Below are 23,124 nucleotides of genomic sequence, written 5' to 3' on the forward strand. Positions count from 1 at the left end.
CACCTCGGGTTCAAGAAATGACCAAGAGAAAAAAAACAAAACAAAAAAAAACCCAAAACAACCAAAAAAAAAAAAAAAATCAAGATCTAAAGGGTGATATATATATATATATATCAATGCTATTATTCATAAAAACCTTGTTTAGTAATAAAAAAAATTGCTTTGTTTAAATATGAATATTATAGTCTGCTTCTCATGGTTAGGAAATTAAAGAGTCTCTCTCTGAAAAGCAGGTTTGCCTTTTTTACTACAACTCCATATCCTGAGCCTCGTCTTCCGAGAAGTCAGACATGGAGCTCTCAGATGAGCTGTCCCCGGTGCCTTCTTCCTGCTCTTTTAGTGCTTCTTCTGTTGCATATTTCTGAATGTATTCTGGAAGGGGACAGGAAAAAAAACAACATGTGAGGAGCAGATATTCAACAGCAGAAGGGGAGTGAATGACAACTGAAGGTTGGGTTGGGTCATGGATGGTGTCATGGTTGATACCATGGCTGGTATCCTGGTTGATACCATGGTTGATACCATGGTTGGTCTCATGGTTGGCATCATGGTTGATACCATGGTTGATACCATGGTTGATACCATGGTTGACACCATGGTTGATACCATGGTTGATATCATAGTTGGTATGATGGTTGGTACCATTGTTGATAGCATGGTTGATAGCATGGTTGGTATCATGGTTGATAGCATGGTTGGTATCATAGTTGATATCATGGTTGATACCATGGTTGGTATCACGGTTGATACCATGGTTGGTATCATGGTTGATATCATGGTTGATATCACGGTTGATACCACGGTTGGTATCACGGTTGGTATCATGGTTGGTACCATGGTTGGTATCATGGTTGGTATCATGGTTGGTATCACGGTTGATATCATGGTTGATATCACGGTTGATACCACGGTTGGTATCACGGTTGGTATCATGGTTGGTACCATGGTTGGTATCATGGTTGGTATCATGGCTGGTACCATGGCTGGTACCATGGCTGGTACCATGGCTGGTACCATGGTTGCTATGGTGGTTGATGTCATGGTTGGTGTCATGGTTGATACCATGGTTGGTATCATGGTTGGTATCATGGTTGGTATCATGGTTGGTACCATGGTTGAGGATGGGATGGATTCCCCCATTTTGGAAAGGCTGAAGTCAGCTCAAGGGGTGCTGGGACACCTCAGATCAACAGGAATATTCGAAGGGTTGGAGCAGCTGGTCCATGAGGTCCCTTCCAAGCTGATATTCTGTGAGAAGCCATAAAGCTGAGGGAGTTTCTCAGACTTGTCCAACATGTGAAAACAGCTGCTGGAGACCTTAGAGATGTGCAAGCCCCTTGAAAACCAGCACAGTTCCAAGGCTTCTATGTCAGCACCATGCAGACTCATAGCTGGGAACAACCCAAATCCTCTGGTGTTATCTCACTTAGGAGCTACTGTGGTGATCCAGAGAACAAGTCCAAAAGCCCTTGAGATGCCACCATTACAGAGCCTGATTTGAAGAGATAAAGCTGTGAGATTTCAAACCAACAGAACAAACATTGCTGAAGCCAAGCTGAAGACCAGGCCAAGTGTCCAGGCTGACCTCTAAGTTTGAGGGATGAGAAGAGAAAGCAGAGCAGAAGAATACAAAAGAAAGATCTGAACTTTTTTTAAATTGGGTTTGGAAAGTGAGGAAATGGTTTGAAAGTGCAGGAGAAGAGGTTCAGGCTGGAGCTTAGGAAGAAGTTCTTCAGGAGGAGGGTGCTGAGACTCTGGAACAGATTGCCCAGAGAAGTTGTGGCTGCCCCCTCCCTGGAGGTGTTCAAGGCCAGGTTGGATGAGGCTTGGAGCAACCTGGGCTGGATGAGAGGTGTCCCTGGGCATGGAGCTTGGAGGAGATGAGCTCTGAGCTCCCTTCCCACGTCAACCATCTTATGATTCTGTGAAAAATAAGAATCTTTAAACTAAAAAGCCAAATCTCCCCCTCCAGCCCTAAAATCAACACAGGTCTGGCCCAGGCTCTGTACCGAGGCTGTAGGATTATCTGAGAAGGACAAACAGGGATCTGGGCCACCAGACTGTAAGGTCACCACACTGGCTTTGGCCACCCAGATCAAAACCCTGAACTTCTGCCAGGAAGAAGCAAGAGGTTGTACAGCAAGCAGGGAACTGCTTTGCTGGGATCCCTGCAGGCAGGTGAAGGAACCGCTGCCTGCGTGGCTCCCATGGACACCTCCATGCAGGTGGACAAAGAGAAGTGGATCAGATTAGAGTTGGGCAACCCCTTTCCTTACTTCATAGCTGCAGGTGGCTCCTGCAATGTCCCCTCCAAGATCTGAGGAGGGGTTGGTGGCTCTAGCAGGGAGAGAAAGCTTCCTCTGTACAGACATGCAGGGGAGCAGAAGGGAGCAAGGGTGAAACCTGGGCACAAGAGGTGCTCAACCTCAATCTCAAGTCTTCCTCTTTATCTCCTCTTTGCCACCTCAAGCTGATAAAACTAAATTGGGTAAAATGAGATTGGATGTTAGGAACAATTTCTTTACTGAAAGAGTGGTCAGGCCCTGGCCCAGGCTGCCCAGGGCACTGGTGGTGTCCCCATCCCTGGAGGTGTCCAAAATGACATAGATGTGGCACCTGATGACAGAGTTTAGTGAGCAGGGTGGTGTTGGGTTGATGGTTGGATTGGATGATCTCAGAAGTCTTTTCCAACCTTCATAATTCTATGATTTCCATGCAAAAGGCTCTGTAGGATGAAGAATTGATGTCACCTCAGTCTCCTGACAGCCACAGGTCACTTTGGGGAGGAGAGAGGTGTTGTGCTGATGTTGCCACTGGGGAATTTCTGCTCCAACCCCCTTATCTTTCCAGATATGAAGGTATCAAAATACAACCAAGCCTCTTCCAAACAGCAGTATTAAAAAAACTGAAGTGGGAGGGAATGCCACCAACCCCTTTCTGCTCCAAGATGAGATCTTGTGTGGAAATGTGAGTGTCACATCCCAGTGCCAGCCCAGCATCTGTCCTAGCTGAATGTTCTTCAATTCCTCCCAGGCTTTGATGTCCACATCCAGGGGCAGAGATCACTCTTTGTATTCCATAACCATATCCAGCAGGTGGATTCACTGACAAAGCTGTGGGAGGACACATCCAATGGCAGAGACAACACAGAGTTTAAAGCTTCTGCTCTGCAGAGCTGCTCTTCAAGCCAACTCTCCTTCAGCCTCTTCCATCCTTCAGCCTCCTGGAAGGGAGAATCCTCTGCAAGAGATCTGCATCATCATCATCAGGTATTTTCCCAGGTTTCTGGAGCTGATGTAAGGACACAGAGCCCAAAACCCACATGATTCTGGGTTCAGGAGTGTATTACAGACACAGAAAGCCAAAGCCAACACCTCATGGAAGAGTTGTCAGGATGGAGCAGCTGGTGGCCTTGGAAAAGCCATGAGAATTGTCTAGAAGGTGCTTCTGAGCCCAGGGAGCTTCAGCTTCTCCATCTAATGAGTCAGACAGCTTCAGTCTGAGGGTTGAAGATCCATTATTCACCTGCTTGCTTGGACTACAAGAGCAGCTCTTCAAATCTCTTTTACAAGAACTTGTTGAGAACTGATGAAGGCAGCAACAGAAACTTGGGAAGCACAGAGAGCTCAAGGTCTCAGACTGCCCCCAGGTTGCTGGAGCCCACATGGCATCAAGAAAGAAGCCTCTTTGGGCTCCATGTTCAGGTCCTACCTGCTGAGAACCCCTTCCACAAAGGGGTTTGCTCATGTCTTCCTGAGCCTAAACCCTGCCTGATCTGGAGATGAGGATTTCAGAGCTGGGAACAGGGATCATCAGCCAAGAGCTGGACACTACAAACTGAGGAAGAAAATGGGTGTGACAGGCTTCTAATGGTTTAAAGACCAGGGACCTAACTGAGGAGTAGACCCTCAAAAAAGGCAGAGAAACAGAGACTGTTCTGGCTGGAAAAGACCTTTAGAAATCATCTAGTCCAACCACAGGACCAGGAAGGTGGGTGGGAACAGGTGAGATTCCTGAGCTGAGGAGACAAGATGCCAACATGACACATCCTTTGTAGGGGCTACTCCCTTCCCAGAGCTTCCCAAGAATTAATCTCCCTCTGGAAAAGGGGTGTTGCCCAAAGAAGTTGTTATTTCCTTCCACAATCAAGAACTTGGGTTCCCTTTGCTGGAAGACTCCAGATGTCCTTGGATGACAAAGGCAACTCCTTACCAGGAACTCTGGAAACACATTCCATCCAATCTTACCCCAAACCCACCTAAAATCACTGCTGTAGCTGCCTGAGGAGTCCCCAGATGCATCAGCCACAAGCCAATGACCAAGGCAGGCCAGGAGAATTTCTTCCCTGACTACTTCAAGCACTCTCCAGGCCACTGGAGATTTGGATATGGAAGCCACAATTTCTTACTGCTGGAAAGGGCTTGCTTGAGCCTAAGCCAAAACACAACTTAAAGCACTTAAAATGCCATCTTCTCCCCAGGAGAGCTGAGTTTTTGTGCAGGTTTAATCAGGGAAAAGTCAAACTTCCAAGGAGTTTCTCTGCTGAACGTTGAATTTAACTTGGTTCCTCAGTCTATTACAGGAAGAAAATGGCAACACCTAAATCATCCTGACAAATCATCTTCCCCAGAAGCCTGTTCACATCAAGAAGGGAAAGCCTTGATGATCCCATTCCTACTGGGGAAACACTACTTGGATTTTCATCTCTTTTGAAACCCTGGAGCAACAACAACAAGCTGTGGTTGCACCCCTGGCTGGTACATGCCTGTGAACCACTCCACCACCTCAAAGAACTCCATGGGAACTCCAGAGCCAACTCATGGGATGGGAAAACTGCTCCCAGAGATGACCTCTGGTCCTGGCAAACCTTCACCCTGCCCCTGAGTACCCTTCAAGCTGTTGTCACTCAGCATCACCCTCCCCAAAGGGACATTTTCCTACTTATCTCTACACCAAAGAGGAAGGCAGAGAGCACTCATGGGAGTTCAGCATCAATTCCCAGCAGCTGAACAAAACTTGAGCCATTTTTGAGGAGCTGAAGCCCACCCTCTGGTGCTCTGCCAATGATCAGGCAAGTCAAACCAATTTGGATGGGGCTTGGAGCAGCCTGGGCTGGTGGGAGGTGTCCCTGCCCACGCAGGGGGTTGGGACTGGGTGAGCTTTGAGGTCCCTTCCAACCCAAACCATTCCATGATTCTATGACAATATGGTTTTGGGGTCTATCTCCAACTGAGCTATAAAAGCCCCAAGTGCTGTTCCAGGGAGTGTTTCAGAGCTGCACAAACCAGGGGCATTTGGATCTCCTTGCATCCAGTGTCCATCAGGATGCCCAAAGATGGGAGAACTTCAGTCCTTCCATCAGCTGATTTAACTGACCCACTTGGGGGGTTCTGACCCTGCAGAAGGGGACAGGGCTGAAAGGACCCAGATGACAGAAACCTGACCCAAGCAGAGCCCTCACACAGATTATCCTGGGGATAAATTTCCCAGGATTGCTGTGGCTGCCCCATCCCTGGCAGTGTCTCAGGTGAGGTTGGATGGGGCTTGGAGCACCCTGGGCTGGTGGGAGGTGTCCCTGCCCATGCAGGGGTTGGAACTGGATGAGCTTTGAGGTCCCTTCCAACCCAAACCATTCCATGGTTCTATGGTAACTCATCTCACCCAGGACTCTCAGGGAGATCTTAAAGGCCCATTTGGCTCTGTGTCCATGAATTACTTGACCAAACTGACAGCTCTCATCACACTTCCCAGCTGCAAATCTGTGGTATTGATGGACATGCACAAGTTTCATGCTAAATCCTTACTTGTTTGGGTCTCCTACCAAGAATCCCAGCACTACAAATCTCAGGCCACATCTCTAAGCCTACACCCACCTCTTCACCATCACTCTATGTCAAACAACTGCCCTAAGAGCTCATAACTAAAAAATGAAGGGGAAAAAAAAACCAAATCCACCCCATAAATCATTGATTTGCAGAACTGAGTTTCCCAGAGCAGAGAAGCTGCTCCAATCCATCACATCAATTTTAAACATGTCCAAGGCTGTTTTTTAAAAATGCTACAACATGAGGGATGACAGAGCTCAGCTCCAGCTCACACTTGTCACGCACGCCTGGGAAGAGACAGCAGAGCCAGGACTCTTGGGTACATAGAACATGAGATGTGTTGCAAGCACTTAAAACTCTTCCCAGATCATCTTCATGGCCTGGTATCTGGATGTCAGGATGGAAAGGAAGGAGCAGACTCTCCCACTTTGCCTCCCCAAGGCCTCAGATCTTCCTTCAAGCTCCTGCTGTTGGCTGCCATCAGGGTATATCTTTTTTTTTTTTTTTTTTAATTCCTGTTTCATGTAGACATTAGGAAAAAGTTATTTAATTTGAGGGTGCTAAGACCCTGGAACAGGTTGCTCAAGGAAACTGTGGCTGCCACATCCCTGGCAGTGTCTCAGGTCAGGTTGGATGGGGCTTGGAGCACCCTGGGCTGGTGGGAGGTGTCCCTGCCCATGCAGGGGGTTGGGACTGGATGAGCTTTAAGGTCCCTTCCAACCCAAACCATTCCATTATTCTATGATTCTATGGTTCTATGATTCAAGCATAGAGGACACCCAAATTCCTTTAGTTGGCCACAAAAATGTATCTGACAAACCACTTTGCCCAGAAGCTTTGTTCATCTAAAAAAAAAACAAATTAAAAAAATGCAATGGACTTCAAGATCCTGGGCAGGCCAGATCTTGTCATGCAGCTGTCAAGAGGAATGAAGCAAAGTGAGCTGAATAACTCAGTGTTTACATCACAGCTTCTCTTGGCCTCATCTGGAGTTCCACCCTCAAACGTGATGCAGCTGAGCAAGAGTCATTTTCCATCAGTAAGGAGTGACTCAAGGTTTGACCACTCAGGAGTGATGTGGGCAGAGCTGCTGGAATGGCTCCCCCACCAAACCCCAAGTTTTTCTGGGGTAGTTGTGTTCTCTGAACACCAAGCAAAGTTCCACAGTGCTGTGGGAAGAAAGCTGTGACCTCAGCTCACAGCAAAAGACAGTCAGATGGTGCAGCTCATGGAGGTTCTGCCTTAATGAAGAGGCCCTGCAAACTATTATTTTTTTTTTTTGGCAAGGCTCCCACTGACAAACAAGTTTTATGGTTATTCAGTAACCAAAGGAAAAAAAAAAAGCCTATTAATAAAAATAATCAGGTGGTTATGGTCTCTAAAAAATATCATTGAAGGCCAAAGGCTGTGAACTTCCCACCACTGGATTAAATTCTGATTTCATTCACTGATTAAGGGGAGAAATAAAAGTCCACAGCTCTGTCATAGGACTGTCCCACTGTTCCTCTCTGCAGGCAGCTGCTTCTAGGGAAGGCAGAGAGCAAACATGAAGCCTAATTCTTCTTTTCTATCTTTTTTTTTCTTAAGTTTCACAGGCCAAACTACCACAATCTCTCTCTTCACTTTTGGGCTCAACACTCCTTCTCTGCCCAGTCTTATCTCAAGTAGTTGAGTGGCCTTACTGGGAGCCCAAGGAGGTACTGACCACTTCACAGCCTTCTCTGAAATGTCACAGAATCACAGAATAATTTGGGTTGGAAGGGACCTCTCAAGGTCACCCAGTCCAACCCCTGCAGTCAGCAGGGACACCCTCAACCAGATCAGGATGCTCAGAGCCTCCTCAAGCCTCACCTTGGATATCTCCAGGGATGAGGCCTCAACCACCTCCCTGGGCAACCTGTTCCACTCCCCTCATGGTAAAGAACTTGTTCCTAACATCCAATTTAAATCTACTCTAATCTAAAACCATTCCCCCTCCTCCTATCACTCCAGGCCTTTGCACAGGACTCAGATGTCCTTTCAAGAGCAGACAAAGCACCCAGTGCCACCTCCCTCCCCAACCACTGTTAATGTTTAGCCTGGGCTCCCCCAGCCAAGTTACCTTCCTGTGACCCCATCCTGCTCACCAGATAAATCATTCCCCTCTTATCTGAAGGCACTTTTGACACATTCAACCTCATAACCCCACTGGGTCCTCTCGATTCAGCTCCTCCAGTTCTTTGTTTCTCCTCTTCAGAACCATCTTCAGGATGTTACACTCTTCCAGATGTCACTAACTGCTCTGCACCTTGCTCCAACAGCACTCCCTGAATGGGGCAAAGCACTAAAAAGCTTTGGTATAACTAGGAAGTAGCAACAAATGATTACTTGGCATTTACCAGCAATTCCTGCTCTGTCACAGTGCAAAAGTGTTTTCTTTTGCATCACCCATTCCTTGACAGAGCTGTTAACAAGCTCCTTTCAATCCAATAATTGTGCTCCTGGATGCTCCCACTTGAGTTTAGCCATTCTCCTCTGTCCCATCCTGGGTCACACACCTTTTCTTCCAAATTGTTTCTCCCATCTCTCAAAATGGTGCTAGATGCAGCTTCTTTCCAGCCTTAGGGTCTGTTAACAGCTTTAAAAACCCTGCCCCACATCCTGCAAACATCCCAGCAGCAGCTCTGTCCACTGCTCACTTCTGACATGTCCTCATGTGAAATGCAAGGAGAAGGAATGGAAAGGGCACTGAGACACAAATGTGGAGGAAAGAAAAGTTCTCACTCCCCCAGGGTGGAATCACAGTGACACCACTCATTGCTGCACTATGGGGCAATCCCAAGAAAAATCCATGCTGGGTGGAGAATGGCTGGAGAGGAACCCTGAGGAGAAGGACTTGGGGGTGTGGGGTGAGGAGAAGCTCAAGAGAGGCATCAAACCCCCCATGTCCTGGGCTGCATCCCCAGCAGTGTGAGCAGCAGGGCCAGGAAGGGGATTGTCCCCCTCTGCTCCACTCTGGGGAGACCCCTCTGGGGTAAAGCTGTGTCCAGCTCTGGGGTCCCCAGCAGCAGAAGGACACGGAGCTGTTGGAGCCAGTGCAGAGGAGGCCCTGGAGCTGCTGGGAGGGCTGGAGCAGCTCTGCTCTGGAGCCAGGCTGAGAGAGTTGGGGGTGTTGAGGCTGGAGAAGAGAAGGCTGCAATGGGGAGACCTTAGAGCACCTTCCAGTGCCTGAAGGGGCTCCAGGAAAGCTGGGGAGGGACTTGGGACAAGGGCCTGGAGGGATGGGACCCTGCGAGGGGGAAGGGTTTCCAGCTGCAAGAGGGGAGATGGAGAGGAGATCTTGGGCATGCGGGGAGGGAGGGAGGGAGAAACAGTTTGGGGTGAGGGTGCTGAGCTTTAGAACCAGGTTGCCCAGGAAAAGAGTCTCTGCCCCATCCCTGGCAGTGTTCAAAGCCAGGTTGGATGAGGCTTGGAGCAATCTGGGAGGGAGGTGTCCCTGCCCATGGCAGGGGGGTTGGAATGAGCTGAGCTTTCAGTTCTCTTCCAAGCCAACCCATTCCAGGATTCTATTTCTTGGGGAGGGAGGGAGGGAGAAATTGTTTGGGGTGAGGGTGCTGAGCCCCTGGGTGCCCAGGTTGCCCCCAGAAGCTGTGGCTGCCCCATCCCTGTCAGTGTCTCAGGTCAGGTTGGATGGGGCTTGGAGCCCCCTGGGCTGGTGGGAGGTGTCCCTGCCCATGGCAGAGGGGTGGGAACTGGATGAGCTTTAAGGTCCCTTCCAACCCAACCCACCCCAGGATTCCATGTTATTTTCACTCCTACCTTTAATTTTCTGTTTGTACTCTTCTGGTCGGTGGAGGTACATGGCTGCAGCGTCACCATTTAGGGGATCTATGGGGTTGGGATAGGCCAGCAGCTGGGGCAGGAACGATTCAAATATATTGGTGAGATCTGCAAGTGAAAGAAAGACACCTGGTCATGCCCACAGAGCCAGAGGCTGCCTGGTTAATCATCCTGCAAAGGCCAGCACTTAAAACAGCAGCTCAAATCTTCAAGGGCACCAAAAACCTAAAAAAAGAGTTAAAATGAAGGAAACAGCACCAAGGAAAGCAGATGCCTGGATCAGGAGAGAGCTGCTGCTGCTGGAGGGGTTCTGCAGCTCCTCAGCTCTCTGCTCAAGTCACTCAGCATCCCAAAATTGTGCTGTGGGTTAAGCAAAGATGATGGCCATGGTTGGCTTGTATCCCAAAAAAAAAAAGGAATAAAGAAAACCAAACAGCACCGTGCTCCACCCCCCACTGAATTCTCCTCTTACTGTCTTTAAAAGTCTTAAGCTCCATGACTAAAGTGATGTCTGACAAGCAGAGAGCATCTTCCAGAGCTGTGTTAATAGAAAGAGCAACCAACAAGTGCCTCCTCCACCTCAAAACAATTTGCAGAATGTGAAGCCCTCACATTAACACCTTGGTGCCAGTTGGCATCTGTCACCCAATAACCCACCACAGGGAACACACTCCTGGTGCTGATGAGTAATTGTGGATCCACAAACCCCTCTTCCCACAGCCCTAAGATGACAAGTGCCACACTTCAGTGGTGGGGGTGTTCAGAAACAAGCCCCACGTCACCAGTGCTCCTCAGGAGCTTTGGAATCACAGAATCACAGAATTACCTTGGCTGGAAAAGACTTTCAAGATCATCAAAAGTCCAACCATAACCTAACAGGGAGACCTCTACTCATAGAGCCATAAAGTCACAGAGTGTCAGGGGTGGGAAGGGAGGTCTGGAGATGCCCCAGTGCAACCCCCCTGCCCCAGCAGGATCCCCCAGGGCAGCCCACACAGGAACACAGCCAGGGGGGTTTGGAAAGGCTCCAGAGAAGGAGACTCCACAACCTCTCTGGGCAGCCTGGGCCAGGGCTCCCTCAGCCTCACCCTCAACAACTTTCTCCTCATGCTGAGCTGCAACTTCCTCTCTTCTCCCTTCAACCCAGTCTTCCTTGGCCTCTCCCTGCCCACCCCCAAAAAGAGATTGGCCCCTTCCTCTTGCCCCCCACCCCTCAGCTACTGATGGACATTCAGCACATCCCCTCTCAGCCTTCTCTTCTCCAGCCTCAACAGCCCCAGGCCTCTCACTCTTTCTTCCCAGCACAGATGCTCAAGTCCCTTCCTCACCCTCCCACCTCTCCCTTGGCCTCTCTCCAGTAGATCCCAGTCTCTCCTCAACTGGGGAGCCCCAAACTGGAGCCAGGATTCCAGCTCTGGTCTCCCCAGGGCAGAGCAGAGGAGGAGGAGAACCTCCCTGGATCTCCACAGCTGAGGAACATCAAGATCTGTTTTTCTAGAGGAGGACAGAACCCTCTGGGATGTTGGTGGCAGACACTTGTCCTGCCTTCATTTAGAGATTTAGGAGCTGACACAGCCACTGAAAAGAGACTGGCCCCTTCCTCTTGCCCCCCACCCTTGGAGTATTTATAAGCTCCCCAGGGCAGAGTCCACAGCTTGAAAGCTGCCCTGGGAAGCTGACGCAATGAGCAACAAGTATTGGTTTGCTTTCAACAAACCCACCCAAAAAGAATTGTGCTTCCCAGTCCTCCTGAGCTACCTGGGGTTTTTTTGCCCTGCAATGAGTAAACTGATTTCAGATAAAAATGAAATTTCTTTCCACCTGCAAACATCACCTATCAGCTTTGTCAGGCCCAGAATCCTAGAATGTCAGGGGTTGGAAGGGAGCTCTGGAGATGCCCCAGTGCAACCCCCCTGCCCCAGCAGGATCCCCCAGGGCAGCCCACTCAGGAACACAGCCAGGGGGGTTTGGAAAGGCTCCAGAGAAGGAGACTCCACAACCTCTCTGGGCAGCCTGGGCCAGGGCTCCCTCAGCTTCACCTCATGCTGAGCTAGAACTTCCTATATTCCAGCTTATTCATCTTTTAGCAGGATTCCCCAACCCTCCCCAACTAAAGGCTTGAAGTGTTTCTTTCCTGGGGGTAGAGAAATCCTCCCTGGGGTTGAGCATCACCAGTCCCCTCCAGCTTAGAACAAAGTGGAGGTATCAGGACACCTGAGGAGTTCCACCACCACAAGCTGCCTTTTAGAGGCACCACTGAGCCTCAGGGAGCTCCTGAATTCCCCCAGCTCTGACAGAGGGCAGGGATCTCAGTGAACTTAAATTGTCTGGAAGATTCATCAGAATCAGTGGGCAGGAAAGATCTCCAAGTGCAAATCTGGCTTTGGGCTGCAGCCACAGGAAACCAGCTCTGACTTCATCACCAAGGAAGATGCAGCCTCAGAGGAGCTACAGAGGTCCAAGCAAATCCTCACCCAACATGAGCACCTCTGCAGATGGAGCAATGGGATTGCTGTCACATCTTGCTCAAGAGGATCAAAGGATTTAGATTGGATATTGGGAAAAAAAAAATCTTTACTGAAAGAGTGGTCAGACCCTGGCCCAGGCTGCCCAGGGCAGTGGTGGAGTCACCATCCCTGGAGGTGTCCAAAAACCATGGGGTCATGGCAGCTGAGGGCATGGTGGTTGTTGGGTTGACTTGAGGTTCCTAGAAGTCTTTTCCAACACTCATAATTCTGTGATTTCTATCAAAATGGCATCCTAGGATAGAGAGGGATGGCACCTCAGTATCCTGGCACCACATCCTCAGGGTGATACTGCATCAACCAACTGCTTCACAGCACCACCACCAAGAAATCAGGGGATAAACTTCTTTAAAGTAAAAAAAAATAAACTTTTACTTTAAAACTCTGCTGGAGAAATCTCTTTCTACTATGGTACCTTGACCAAGTCTGCCATGGCTGGCACAGAGTGGCCAAGTGCCACCAGCTGATTCTAGATAAACCAAAACAGCCACTGGAAGATGGCTCCTAATCCAAAAAAGGGACCACAAACCCCAGTGAGAAGGTTCTGTAAGAATACTTTTTACCACAGCAGTGGCTTGGCCTTGGGTAAATCAATTAACTCTCATCCCTGGGATTGGTTTTGGACAATATCAGTAAAATTTGGGTCAAGTCTCTCCATGGAGAAGGTTTGTATCAAGTATTCCTTCTAAACTATCATGGAGGGTGAGCAAGCAGAGCCCTGGAAGGCCACCACAGCTCACAGGACACTACAGGGAGTTTTCTTTGATGGTTTAAGAGGCCACAGGAATTCCCCCTTTCTTTCAAGGCCTCAAAAGCTGCATTGGTTTAACTACCTGAACATGTGTGGGAAGCCTCACCAGAGCACCAAGGATCTGACACTTCATTAGAAAAGGAGGAGGAATTTAACCATGAGGTTCTCCTGTATTTCCTGGTAGCTATTCTGGGTTTCTTCCTCCTTAGTTGCTTCTTGAATTGCCCAACCCATTTCCTCTGGTATAAACAGGTGACATTCCAAAAAAAAAAAAAAAAAAAATCCAATGCTATCCATGGCTCCCAAAGCTGAACCCAAAATGACAGAGCACAAAAGTTAAACTGGAGGAATTTTCTTCTGCCATGAGGAGAGGCTGAGGAGCTGGGATTGTGCAGACTCCAGGGGGACCTTAGAGCTGCCCCCCAATCCCTGAAGGGAACCTCCAGGAAGGCTGCAGAGGGACTTTTCAGAAGAGTGTCCAGTGCTAGGAGAAGGGGAAATGGTTTGAAAGTGCAGGAGAAGAGGTTCAGGCTGGAGCTTAGGAAGAAGTTCTTCAGGAGGAGGGTGCTGAGACTCTGGAACAGATTGCCACAACAGAGAAGTTGTGGCTGCCCCCTGCCTGGAGGTGTTCAAGGCCAGGTTGGATGAGGCTTGGAGCAACCTAGGCTGGATGAGAGGTGTCCCTGGGCATGGAGCTTGGAGGAGATGAGCTCTGAGCTCCCTTCCAACCTCAACCATCTTATGATTCGGTGAAAAATAAGAATCTTTAAAGCCAAATCTCCCCCTCCAGCCCTAAAATCAACACAGGTCTGGCCCAGGCTCTGTACCGAGGCTGTAGGATTAGCTGAGAAGGACAAGCAGGGATCTGGGCCACCAGACTGCAAGGTCACCACACTGGCTTTGGCCACCAAGATCAAAACCTTCAATTTCTGCCAGGAAGAAGCAAGAGGTTGTACAGCAAGCAGGGAACTGCTTTGCTGGGATCCCTGAAGGATCCCTTGAAGGAACCGCTGCCTGCGTGGCTCCCACGGACACCTCTGTGCAGAAGAGAGACAAAGAGAAGGGGATCAGAGGTGTCCCTGCCCATGGAGCTTGGAGGAGATGAGCTCTGAGCTCCCTTCCAACCTCAGCCATTCCATGATGGAATGGTTCTTTTTGTCCAGCCACCCCCAGGATCTGCAGGTGGCATTTAAGAGTTGGAACAGCAGCAGGATTCAGCTGCCACCCAAACCACGCAGGTTTATCTCCAGCAGAAAAGTTTAGTTTGCTGCTTTAGTTTGCCTTCAAGTGCAGCAGATCCTCCCAGGAACACAAGATCATCATCCTCCTCCATTAGCAGCTCCACCTGGGCCATGAGTAAGCTGATCTCTCACAAGAAAACCATGGGAAGTGGATGCCAAGCAACAGCTCCTTGAGGATCAACAAGATGCTGTAGAGATTTTCCACCCAGGATTCATCAGGTCTGGTATTTCCTTACAAACTGTGCTTGCTAGGAGGCTGAAGGAGCTCATCTCTCTTAGCAACTGCTTCAAAGCTCTCACTTACAGAGGCAAAAATCAGTTTGTTTTTTTTTGTGGAATAAGGTGAAGGACTTGATGGGCACATTTCCCTGAATACTCTTCCACAAAGCAAAATTGGAACATCTGAAGAAGTTCCCATTTTTAAAATGCAGCCATCCTAGACTAGATACTCAGCTGCATTTCTTTAAACAACTTCAGCTTTCCCCAAATGTCATTTTAATGAGTTTTTAGCTATGACCTGATCCTTTTATAGCTCTAAAAAAACTGAATTATAGTGAGAAACAACCTCATGGGAAACCTGACCCATTCTGCAGCACCATGATGGGGCAGATCACCTCTGAGCCTTCAATGAAATGATGCTGCCATGGCAAAGAGGAACCATTTCTGATGCCATCTTCTGTAGAAGTGGGATCATAGCCTTGTGTACAAAGAAAACCAGCTGAAATGCAAGTATGAAATGTGGATGGGGTAGCTGGGACCAAGTTTCACTTTAGAGACTCCTCTCTTTCCAAGCTGAATCATGGCAGGGTGCTGTTGTGTAGCTGCCAGACAACACCAAGCAATGGATTAAGTGTTCCTTTGTCAAGGTGATGGAATATTTCCACCCCTCTGGCATAAAAACAGGTTATGAAAGCCTTTTCACACTAAAACCTTATTTTTCATGGGATCTTGGCTCAGTGAGGAGTCCAGAACTTCAGTTAGAAATCAAACAACAACCCAAAAGTTGTCCTATGATCATCTGAATATGGATGTTCATGAGAGCAGCTTTCAGAGAAACACCAAACTCACCATAGAGAGCTGTCCAGGTTTGATTGATTACATCTAGACATACAGTTCCCGACCTGAAACACATGGAAAGGATGGAATTAAACACAGTCACACTCCAAAATACTCAGGGGGTTTAATATAATCTGCTCCTTTTCTTCCCCTGTCCCACTGTTCCAGGTAAGCTATGATTATGTGGTTAAGAGAGGAGGTGCCTTTAACTGCATGAATCTTAACACTGCACAAAAGAAAGAAAATTGGAGTCATTACTGAACTTATTGGGGCTCTGCTGGAGATGCTTAAGAACAGGTGGCTCCCCTCATCAACCTCAACTGCAAAAACTGTGGCAAAACATCTTGTGTTTTGAAGAATTTAAATGTAGACATAACCTCCAGCTAACAAGGGAGATCTGGTGTGATGCCAGTGAGAAGGGGGCAACTTGGAACTTTCTGTAAATCAAGCCTGTTGCAATACAAGTTGTTACAAAGGGAGGTTTAGATGGGATATTAGGAGCAATTTCTTCATTGAAAAACTTGCCAAGCATTGGAAAAGGCTGCCCAGGGGACTTAAAAAGGCTGGAAAAGGCTCCCCTGAAGGGGACTTAAAAGCCTTAGAGATGTGAGGGGCATGGTTTAGTGGGGACTTGGTGGTGCTGGGTTAAGAGTTGGACTTGATGACCTTAAAGGTCTTTTCCAACCAAAATTGATTCTCTGACTCTACACAAAGACAAAACACATCAGCATCTTACTGCAAAGCCAACAGAGAATCAGACAAACTCCTGAGGAAAACCACACACTGGGGATTCACTTACGCTTCATCAATGTTGGGATGGAAAATTTTGTTCATGAATCCTGTAAAGAGAAACACACTGGTAAATAGCAGAAAAAAAATGACTTTTTTTTAATTTATTTTTCTTTCTCCTTCACAAGAAAAGCCTGGAATTTACTGGACAAAGACTCATCTGCCTAGTTTCAAGGAAAACCCAACCTTAGCTATATGTAGCCACGTAACCTTTAAAATACTCAGGCAATATTCTGACCCTGGGTCTGTGTCCGTTCCCTCAAAATTCCCCCAAAAACCTCTTTGTAGAGAGCAACTGTGCCACAAAGGTTTTCTGCTTCAGGATTACCTGGAAAAGAACTGCCCACCAGCACCACTGAGCACCCACATCTGATGAAGCCTTTTTAAAAGCTGCAAAGGTCTTTTGAATCAACACAAAACTTCAGCTCAACATTTGCTTTAAGATTAATTTTTCTTGAAGGAAGATTTTCTATGAAGTCACAACACCAGCAAGGCAGAGACTGCTGCAAAGAGCCAATAACTTAACATTTTGCATCAATACAGCATTGAATTCCTCAGCTGGTACCTCTGGTCTCCCAGAAAACTGCTCAAATGCAAGGTCTAGAATGAGAAACTTGCTGTGGTTTTGTCCACGTTGGAGGCTTCAAGATCTGACAGTGATTTCTTTACTTTGTTCTAACAAAACAAATTGTTTAAAAAAAAATAATCCTGTGGTTTCAAGACTTACAATATCACAGCAGAAGCTATCTCAGACTTTACAGACTGTGCCTGATAAGAGCAGCTGTAGGTGAGCCATGTTCTCCAGCTGCCAACTTTAACCTTGAGTCCAAGACAGATGGTGCTTCAAAAAAAAAAAAAAACCAACAAAAGACTCCCCCCTCCTCCACTAATTGAGTTTACAGAACCAAAGGTATTTACACAGGCACCACAGCCTGGCTAAAAGTAAACCACATCCACCCCAAAAGCAAAGTTCAGTGTTTCAGGTGATGGCTGTGAATGGATGTAAAATCCAAACTCCCAACTCTTCCCTTTCACTGGGAGGAATCCAAATCCCTGGGTGTGGGACACATCCCCAGTGCAGAACAGAGACACAGCAGGCACAGAAAACTGGATTTTCCAGTTATTTCACTGCCAAATGGATCAAGTATCCTATAGGCTTCTGCTGGCTTGGCTGAATCATTTGGGCTCTGCCCAGAAGAGCTGCTGCAATTCTTGTTTCTGTACCAGGTTAAGCTGCTTCCACATCACATTTTTTTTTCCAGAACTTAAAACAAAACCTTCTGTCCTTTGTTTAACCACTATCCCACAGCCTGTAAAACCCTCTAAGCACTCCACGTGGGAATTGTGCCTTCCTACCACAAGCAGAAACCTACTTCAGCTAACAGCAACTATTTCTTCTGACAAAGGCCCACGTTTATGAAGATGGGGAAGAAATTTAGGTCTTGGATACTGACTCAATCCACTTCAAAAATTCCTTCCAGCACTGGAAATTTCCTCTCTAGCAGTCACTGTTTATGGTTCAATCAACTCCCTACCTTCACCACCTTGATCCAGCCTCTCTGGTTGAGCCACTACAGCCACATCCATCTCTGCCCAAGCACAGAGCAATCGTGGTTTGAGTGACAGCATGGTTCCCATCTGGCATTAAGAGCTGACATATGGATTCAGCACCCTTTCTTTCCATGTATTATGACACAAATACAATTTCATGTTTAGTTGCACTGCTTGGCTTTTTGCATAAATACAACACAAGGCTGAAACGATGCCTGATACCAGAATAAGCTCTGAAAGAACCCCCGAGAAGCACATGAACAACTCCAAGCTCTCAAGTGCCTTTCAGTAATACCTTGCCATGATTTAGCTTGCAAAACTGAAGCAGACTTAAAAAAAGAAAGCTGGAGTTCCATCAAATATTTACATTATGGCAGCTCACACAAGTTTAAATCAGGTCACGGACCCAATTACGCCGGCACTGGAAAGCTCCAGCGAGCACTGATCCTGATTCTAAATCCTTTCTCTCTCTTAGGTGGGGGAAAAAAAAAACCCCACAACAATTTTCTGATAAAGCAGAACAGAAGAAAGGATGGGGGAAGACACCAGGTAACAAAACAGGATGGTAATGTGTAGACTTGCTGAATTAAACACTCCTAGTTCTGGTATTTAGGATGCAGGGTGGCTCTCTTTAGGATGCCTGCTCCCATTTTGTGGGTTTTTTATCATTTCAGCTATTTCCTAGTGCCTTCCAACTGTAGCTGTGCTGCAAACCCACCTGGTAAGGTTTTGGTCAACTGTTTATTGCTGCAATTCAACATTTAAGCTGCACTCAATATCCAGGGAGATGAGATCAGAGCTGCTCAAGCAGCTCTTGTGCTGGAGATCTGTAATTCTTCTCTGTCATCTTTGCATTCAGCCAGGCAAGGAACAATCCTTTCTTTCACACTCTCCTTGGTCTCAAGCTTTGCAAATGAAACGTTTGTTCTTCAAGAAAGGACACAAAGCACCCTCTCCCTGCACTCCTTGCTTCTGACCTTGTTGCCACATCTTCTTCTTGCAGCTCTTCAAGGTCTCCCCAGTCTCCTTCTCCCCCAGACACAAACTGCCCAAGCCAGGAGCAGCTTCTGTTCCCATCTTTCCTATTCCTGACCCAGAAATAGCTCAAATTATTATCTCCTCCTTTATTTGAAACACAAAGTGACCTGGGGGTGATAAAGTGCTACTGTTGCTCTACTAATACTGACTTGCTCTGTGTTTGTTTTTACAAATACAAAAGACAAAGCAAGCACAAACATCCACAGAAAAATGAAATTCTGATTTCAAGAGGAATCTGGGAATAAAAACAAAGCCCTCCCAAGCCAGCATAAACACTGGGGCAGGTTTATTTCCAGAGTTTTGAATACAGCACATTCTAATAAATACCCTGTGCCAAGCTTTGGGTGAATGCTCCCTAAAGAGTCCAAGGGAGAGGGTCTTGATTTTTGGGTTCTCACCACAGCCTGGAGCATGAAGCCAGGGTGACAGCCTGAGCAGCTCCCAATCTGTGTGCTGAACTGGATGTCAACACTTAATTTAACATTTTTAAAACAATATTCACACTGAACACTGAAAAAAACAAGACTTGGGAGGAATCTGAGCAGCAGAGCCCACTTTTTTTTTTAATAGAAACACTAAGGTCCAGGATTGCCTTGAAAGGTAATGTAGGACTGGATAAAAACAAAAAACCTTTGGGTCATGACAGAAAAAACCTTCAACATCCACACAGGAGTTACACAACAGAAAGGGACCCTGAAAGCCACTGAGACCAATGTGCAGATGCAGACCTTCCAAAATTCCTGGTATTTCAGCAAGAGCCCTGGAGTAATCATTCCTTGGGTTGACAGAAACCTTTGGAGAAACAGATTTTTAAATTAAAAATCAGCTAACTGAAAGGCTGTCAATCTTCCCTGGTGCTGCAAGCATTCATAAAGCTCCAGCAGCTGGAGGGATCCCAGCAGGAAATGAAGTTTTCCTCTCACCACACTCAAAGCACCAACCATGGATGGGGCTGAGCACCCAGGGCACTGATCTGAAGTCAGGTTAAAGATTGAGGATTGTGGTTGGACAATAGCTGAACACATTCCTCCAGGACAGCAAAGCCACAGTAGATAAGGAGGGAGGAATTTCAGACTTAATGTTGGTGTTACCATCTCTTCCTGAACAGCTCCAGGCTAAAGGATAGAGCTGGAAGGCACTGCCAGAACCTCTTGTGTTGTTGGGAGCTGCTTTGCAAGTTCTCCTCTAAAAGGCAGAGCCCAAATACCTGAATAACTTCAGAGGATTCCCAGGGCAGCTCTACTCCTGTGGATCCATCAAGCAGAAAGCTCCTGCAAGAGGTTGTTCCACATCAATTGCTCCCCTATCACCACCACACCCACAGGGCTGGGACTGTGATGCAGAAAGGGTCTCCTACCTTGGCCCAAAAGATCATAAAATGTTTTTTTTTGGGTTGGAAGAGACCTTAAAGATCATCTAGTTCCAACCTCCCTGCCAACACCTCCCAACAGACCAGTTTGCTCTCATCCAACCTGGCCTGAGACACTTCCAGGATGGGGCAGCCACAACTTGCCTGGGCAGCCTGGGCCAGGATCTCAGCACCTTCAAAGTGAAGAATTCTTTCCCAGTGTCCAACCTAAATCTCCCTTCTTCCAGTTTAAAGCCATTCTCCTTGTCCTGTCACTCCATGCCTTTGTAAAAAGTCCTTCCCCAGATTTCTTGTAGGTCTTCAGGTACTGGAAAGCCATTGTGAGGCCTCCCTGGAACCTTGTCTTCTCCAAGGGATAAAATAAAGAGGGATCAAATAAAGAGGGAACTAAAATAAGAAAGGAAAGAGCTGCACCCTTCCTACAGCTCCAGCTCCACAACCCTGTCCTGCAGCAGTAACAAACTTCCTGTGCTCCTTGGTGCTTCTCCTCCAAGTCAGGAACCTGCAATCCAACAAGTGGCTCTTCAAAAGGTTCCTCATTGCTCATCTGAGCTCGAAGTACAGCCAGAGGTTAGGTGAGAGGTACCCAAAAAGAGACTTGGTTTGTGTCTGCATGGCCCAACCATGCCAGGGATAACAGCAAGAGGACTTCCCACCACCAGCTGAAGGGAAATTTCCAGACTGGAGCTGGTTTATATCCATTCCCTCATCCCAAACTTGCTGCTGCTTGTCCATGTGTCATAGAATCATAGATGGCTTAGGTTGGATCTTAGAGCTCATCTCCTCCAAGCTCCATGCCCAGGGACACCTCTCATCCAGCCCAGGTTGCTCCAAGCCTCATCCAACCTGGCCTTGAACACCTCCAGGGAGGGGGCAGCCACAACTTCTCTGTTGTGGCAATCTGTTCCAGAGTCTCAGCACCCTCCTCCTGAAGAACTTCTTCCTAAGCTCCAGCCTGAACCTCTTCTCCTGCACTTTCAAACCATTTCCCCTTCTCCTAGCACTGGACACTCTTCTGAAAAGTCCCTCTGCAGCCTTCCTGGAGGTTCCCTTCAGGGATTGGGGGGCAGCTCTAAGGTCCCCCTGGAGTCTGCACAATCCCAGCTCCTCAGCCTCTCCTCATGGCAGAACTGCTCCAACCCCTGGATCATCTTTGTGGCCTCCTCTGGACTCATCCCAACAGATCCATGTCCTTCTTCTGCTGGGGACACCAGCCCTGGATGCAGGATTGGAGGTGGGGGTCTCCCAAGAGCAGAGCAGAGGCTGGGAATCCCCTCTCCTGATCTGCTGGCCATGCTCCTCTGGATGCATCCCAGGACAGGGTTGGATTTCTGAGCTCCAGGAGCACACTGCTGGCTCACGTTGAGCTTCTCACCAACCAACACCCCCAAATCCTTCTCTTCAGGGCTGCTCTCAACCCACTCTGTACCCAGCTTGGCCATGCTGAGGAGTTACAAGATGCTTTCAGTAGGAGGAGCAGAAAAAAGGAGATGGTTTGGAGCAGCAGCTGTGAAATGAAACCCCAGCAGCTGCAGTCCTGGTGCTGTTGGGCTGTGAGGAGCTCTGAGGTCCTCCTGGAGTCTTCTCCAGGCTGAACAATCCCAGCTCCTCAGCCTCTCCTCATGGCAGAGCTGCTCCAGCCCCTGGATCATCTTTGTGGCCTCCTCTGGACTCATCCCAACAGAACCATGTCCTTCTTCTGCTGGTGATATCAGACCTGGATGCAGGATTGGAAGTGGAGGTCTCATAAGATCAGAGTGGGAGTCTTATCAGCTCTGTCTGCTCACAGAACAAGCCCAGCTGGACACTTCTCCACCTGAACAACCATGACACAGATTCACATCTCCTGTACCACCAGGGTGCCAAACCAACACTCAACAGGATTAAAAGGCCCTATCAGGAAATCATTCAGACTGCCTGGCTGGCAAGGTGGCCTCATCCTTCCCTGGAATCAGTGACTTTTAAACACCCCAGCAGATCAACACAGCTGGAGTGACCACCCAGAGCTGGGGGCAGAACTACAAGCCCAGAGATCAGCAGGCAAAAGGACTCCTGTGAAGCATAGAGAGGTCACAAGCAGTGGTTTTCCCTCTTTTTTTTTTTTTCCTAATCACCAGGCAAACCACCTAATGGAAAAAGATCTCCCAGATGCTCACACAGTGTTGCCAAAAAGCCAGATAAGATTAAGCTAGACTTGAGGTTTAGGAGTTCCTCCTCCCCAAAACCTATGAGGGAAGATGGATTTGTAATATTTGATCTTTAAAAATAAACTGCACTCATTTCAGGGACTAACTTCTCGTGTAAGTGATCACAAAGCCACCATGCACCACAAGGTGAAAAACCATGGCAGGGGAGGGAGGAGAAAACACAAGAGCAAGAACTCTGCCCCAGTGACCAACTTAGTACCTGTTCTCCTCTGTAGACTGGGACAACTGGTTTAGCACTTGGCAGTTCCCCATTTGAAGGGCAGAGGATCTGCCCACCTCAAAGGAGCACATCTTACCCAGCACTCACTTTTTTTTTTTTATGAAATTCAGAGGTTAGGAGCCCATCCAGAGCTCTAAGAACTGAATCAAAGATATTGATATGTATGTATGTATTTATGTCTCACCAGGAAAGCATTCACTGCACAGTGGTGGCATGAGGTGCTGTGGAACATCAGCTTGCTGAGAGGAGAAGTAGAAGAGTTTCTATTACCATACTCAGATTCTAGTAGCTTTTCAAAACAATACCATAAATAATTCTGCTGCAGCTTCAAGAGGGAAAGCTCAGGACAGAAAAATACAGCAGCAGCTGATGGAAAATTGTGACAGAGCTATCAACTCTGAACCTCCTGCTGAGGGATCCTTCTTGGAAGTGGAAAAGTAAAACCCACAAGCTTACAGGCTGGTGTTCTGAGTGACAATCTCTGGAAAAACATCCAGAATTAGCACAAAGCAATTGCCTCAATATCACTTTACCTCCTTGCTGAGGTGCAGCTTCACCTGATGCCCTGAATCTGTGCCAAGCCAGGCTGAAAACACCCACCCTGGGTTGTTCATTCTGTCCCCATCCCCTCCAGGGGAACCCAGGGAGGGTGCGGAGTTGTGCGTCAAACCCGGAGTGGAGAGAGGGCTCCAGATTACCTGGAGCTGTCTCATCTTTCCCTTTAGACAAAGCC

At 47.8% G+C, this 23,124-nt stretch overlaps 1 protein-coding gene across 1 annotated transcript in view; it reads right to left on the reverse strand.

Annotated features, from left to right (window-relative positions):
• Positions 1-23,124, reverse strand: part of UBE2H (ubiquitin conjugating enzyme E2 H) — a 63,809-nt gene that overhangs the window by 697 nt on the left and 39,988 nt on the right. Inside the window, exons 4-7 of the mRNA XM_030455823.1 lie at positions 16,017-16,056; positions 15,230-15,282; positions 9,624-9,752; positions 1-372 (exon numbers count right to left, since the gene is read on the reverse strand). The exon at positions 1-372 is cut by the window's left edge and continues 697 nt beyond it. Of these exons, the coding sequence (XP_030311683.1) occupies positions 248-372; positions 9,624-9,752; positions 15,230-15,282; positions 16,017-16,056 (347 nt within the window). The 3' untranslated portion in view covers positions 1-247. The remainder of the gene's footprint in view (positions 373-9,623; positions 9,753-15,229; positions 15,283-16,016; positions 16,057-23,124) is intronic.

The sequence above is a fragment of the Calypte anna genome, chromosome 1 (genome assembly GCF_003957555.1).
Source record: "Calypte anna isolate BGI_N300 chromosome 1, bCalAnn1_v1.p, whole genome shotgun sequence".
NCBI classification, from domain to species: domain Eukaryota; kingdom Metazoa; phylum Chordata; class Aves; order Apodiformes; family Trochilidae; genus Calypte; species Calypte anna.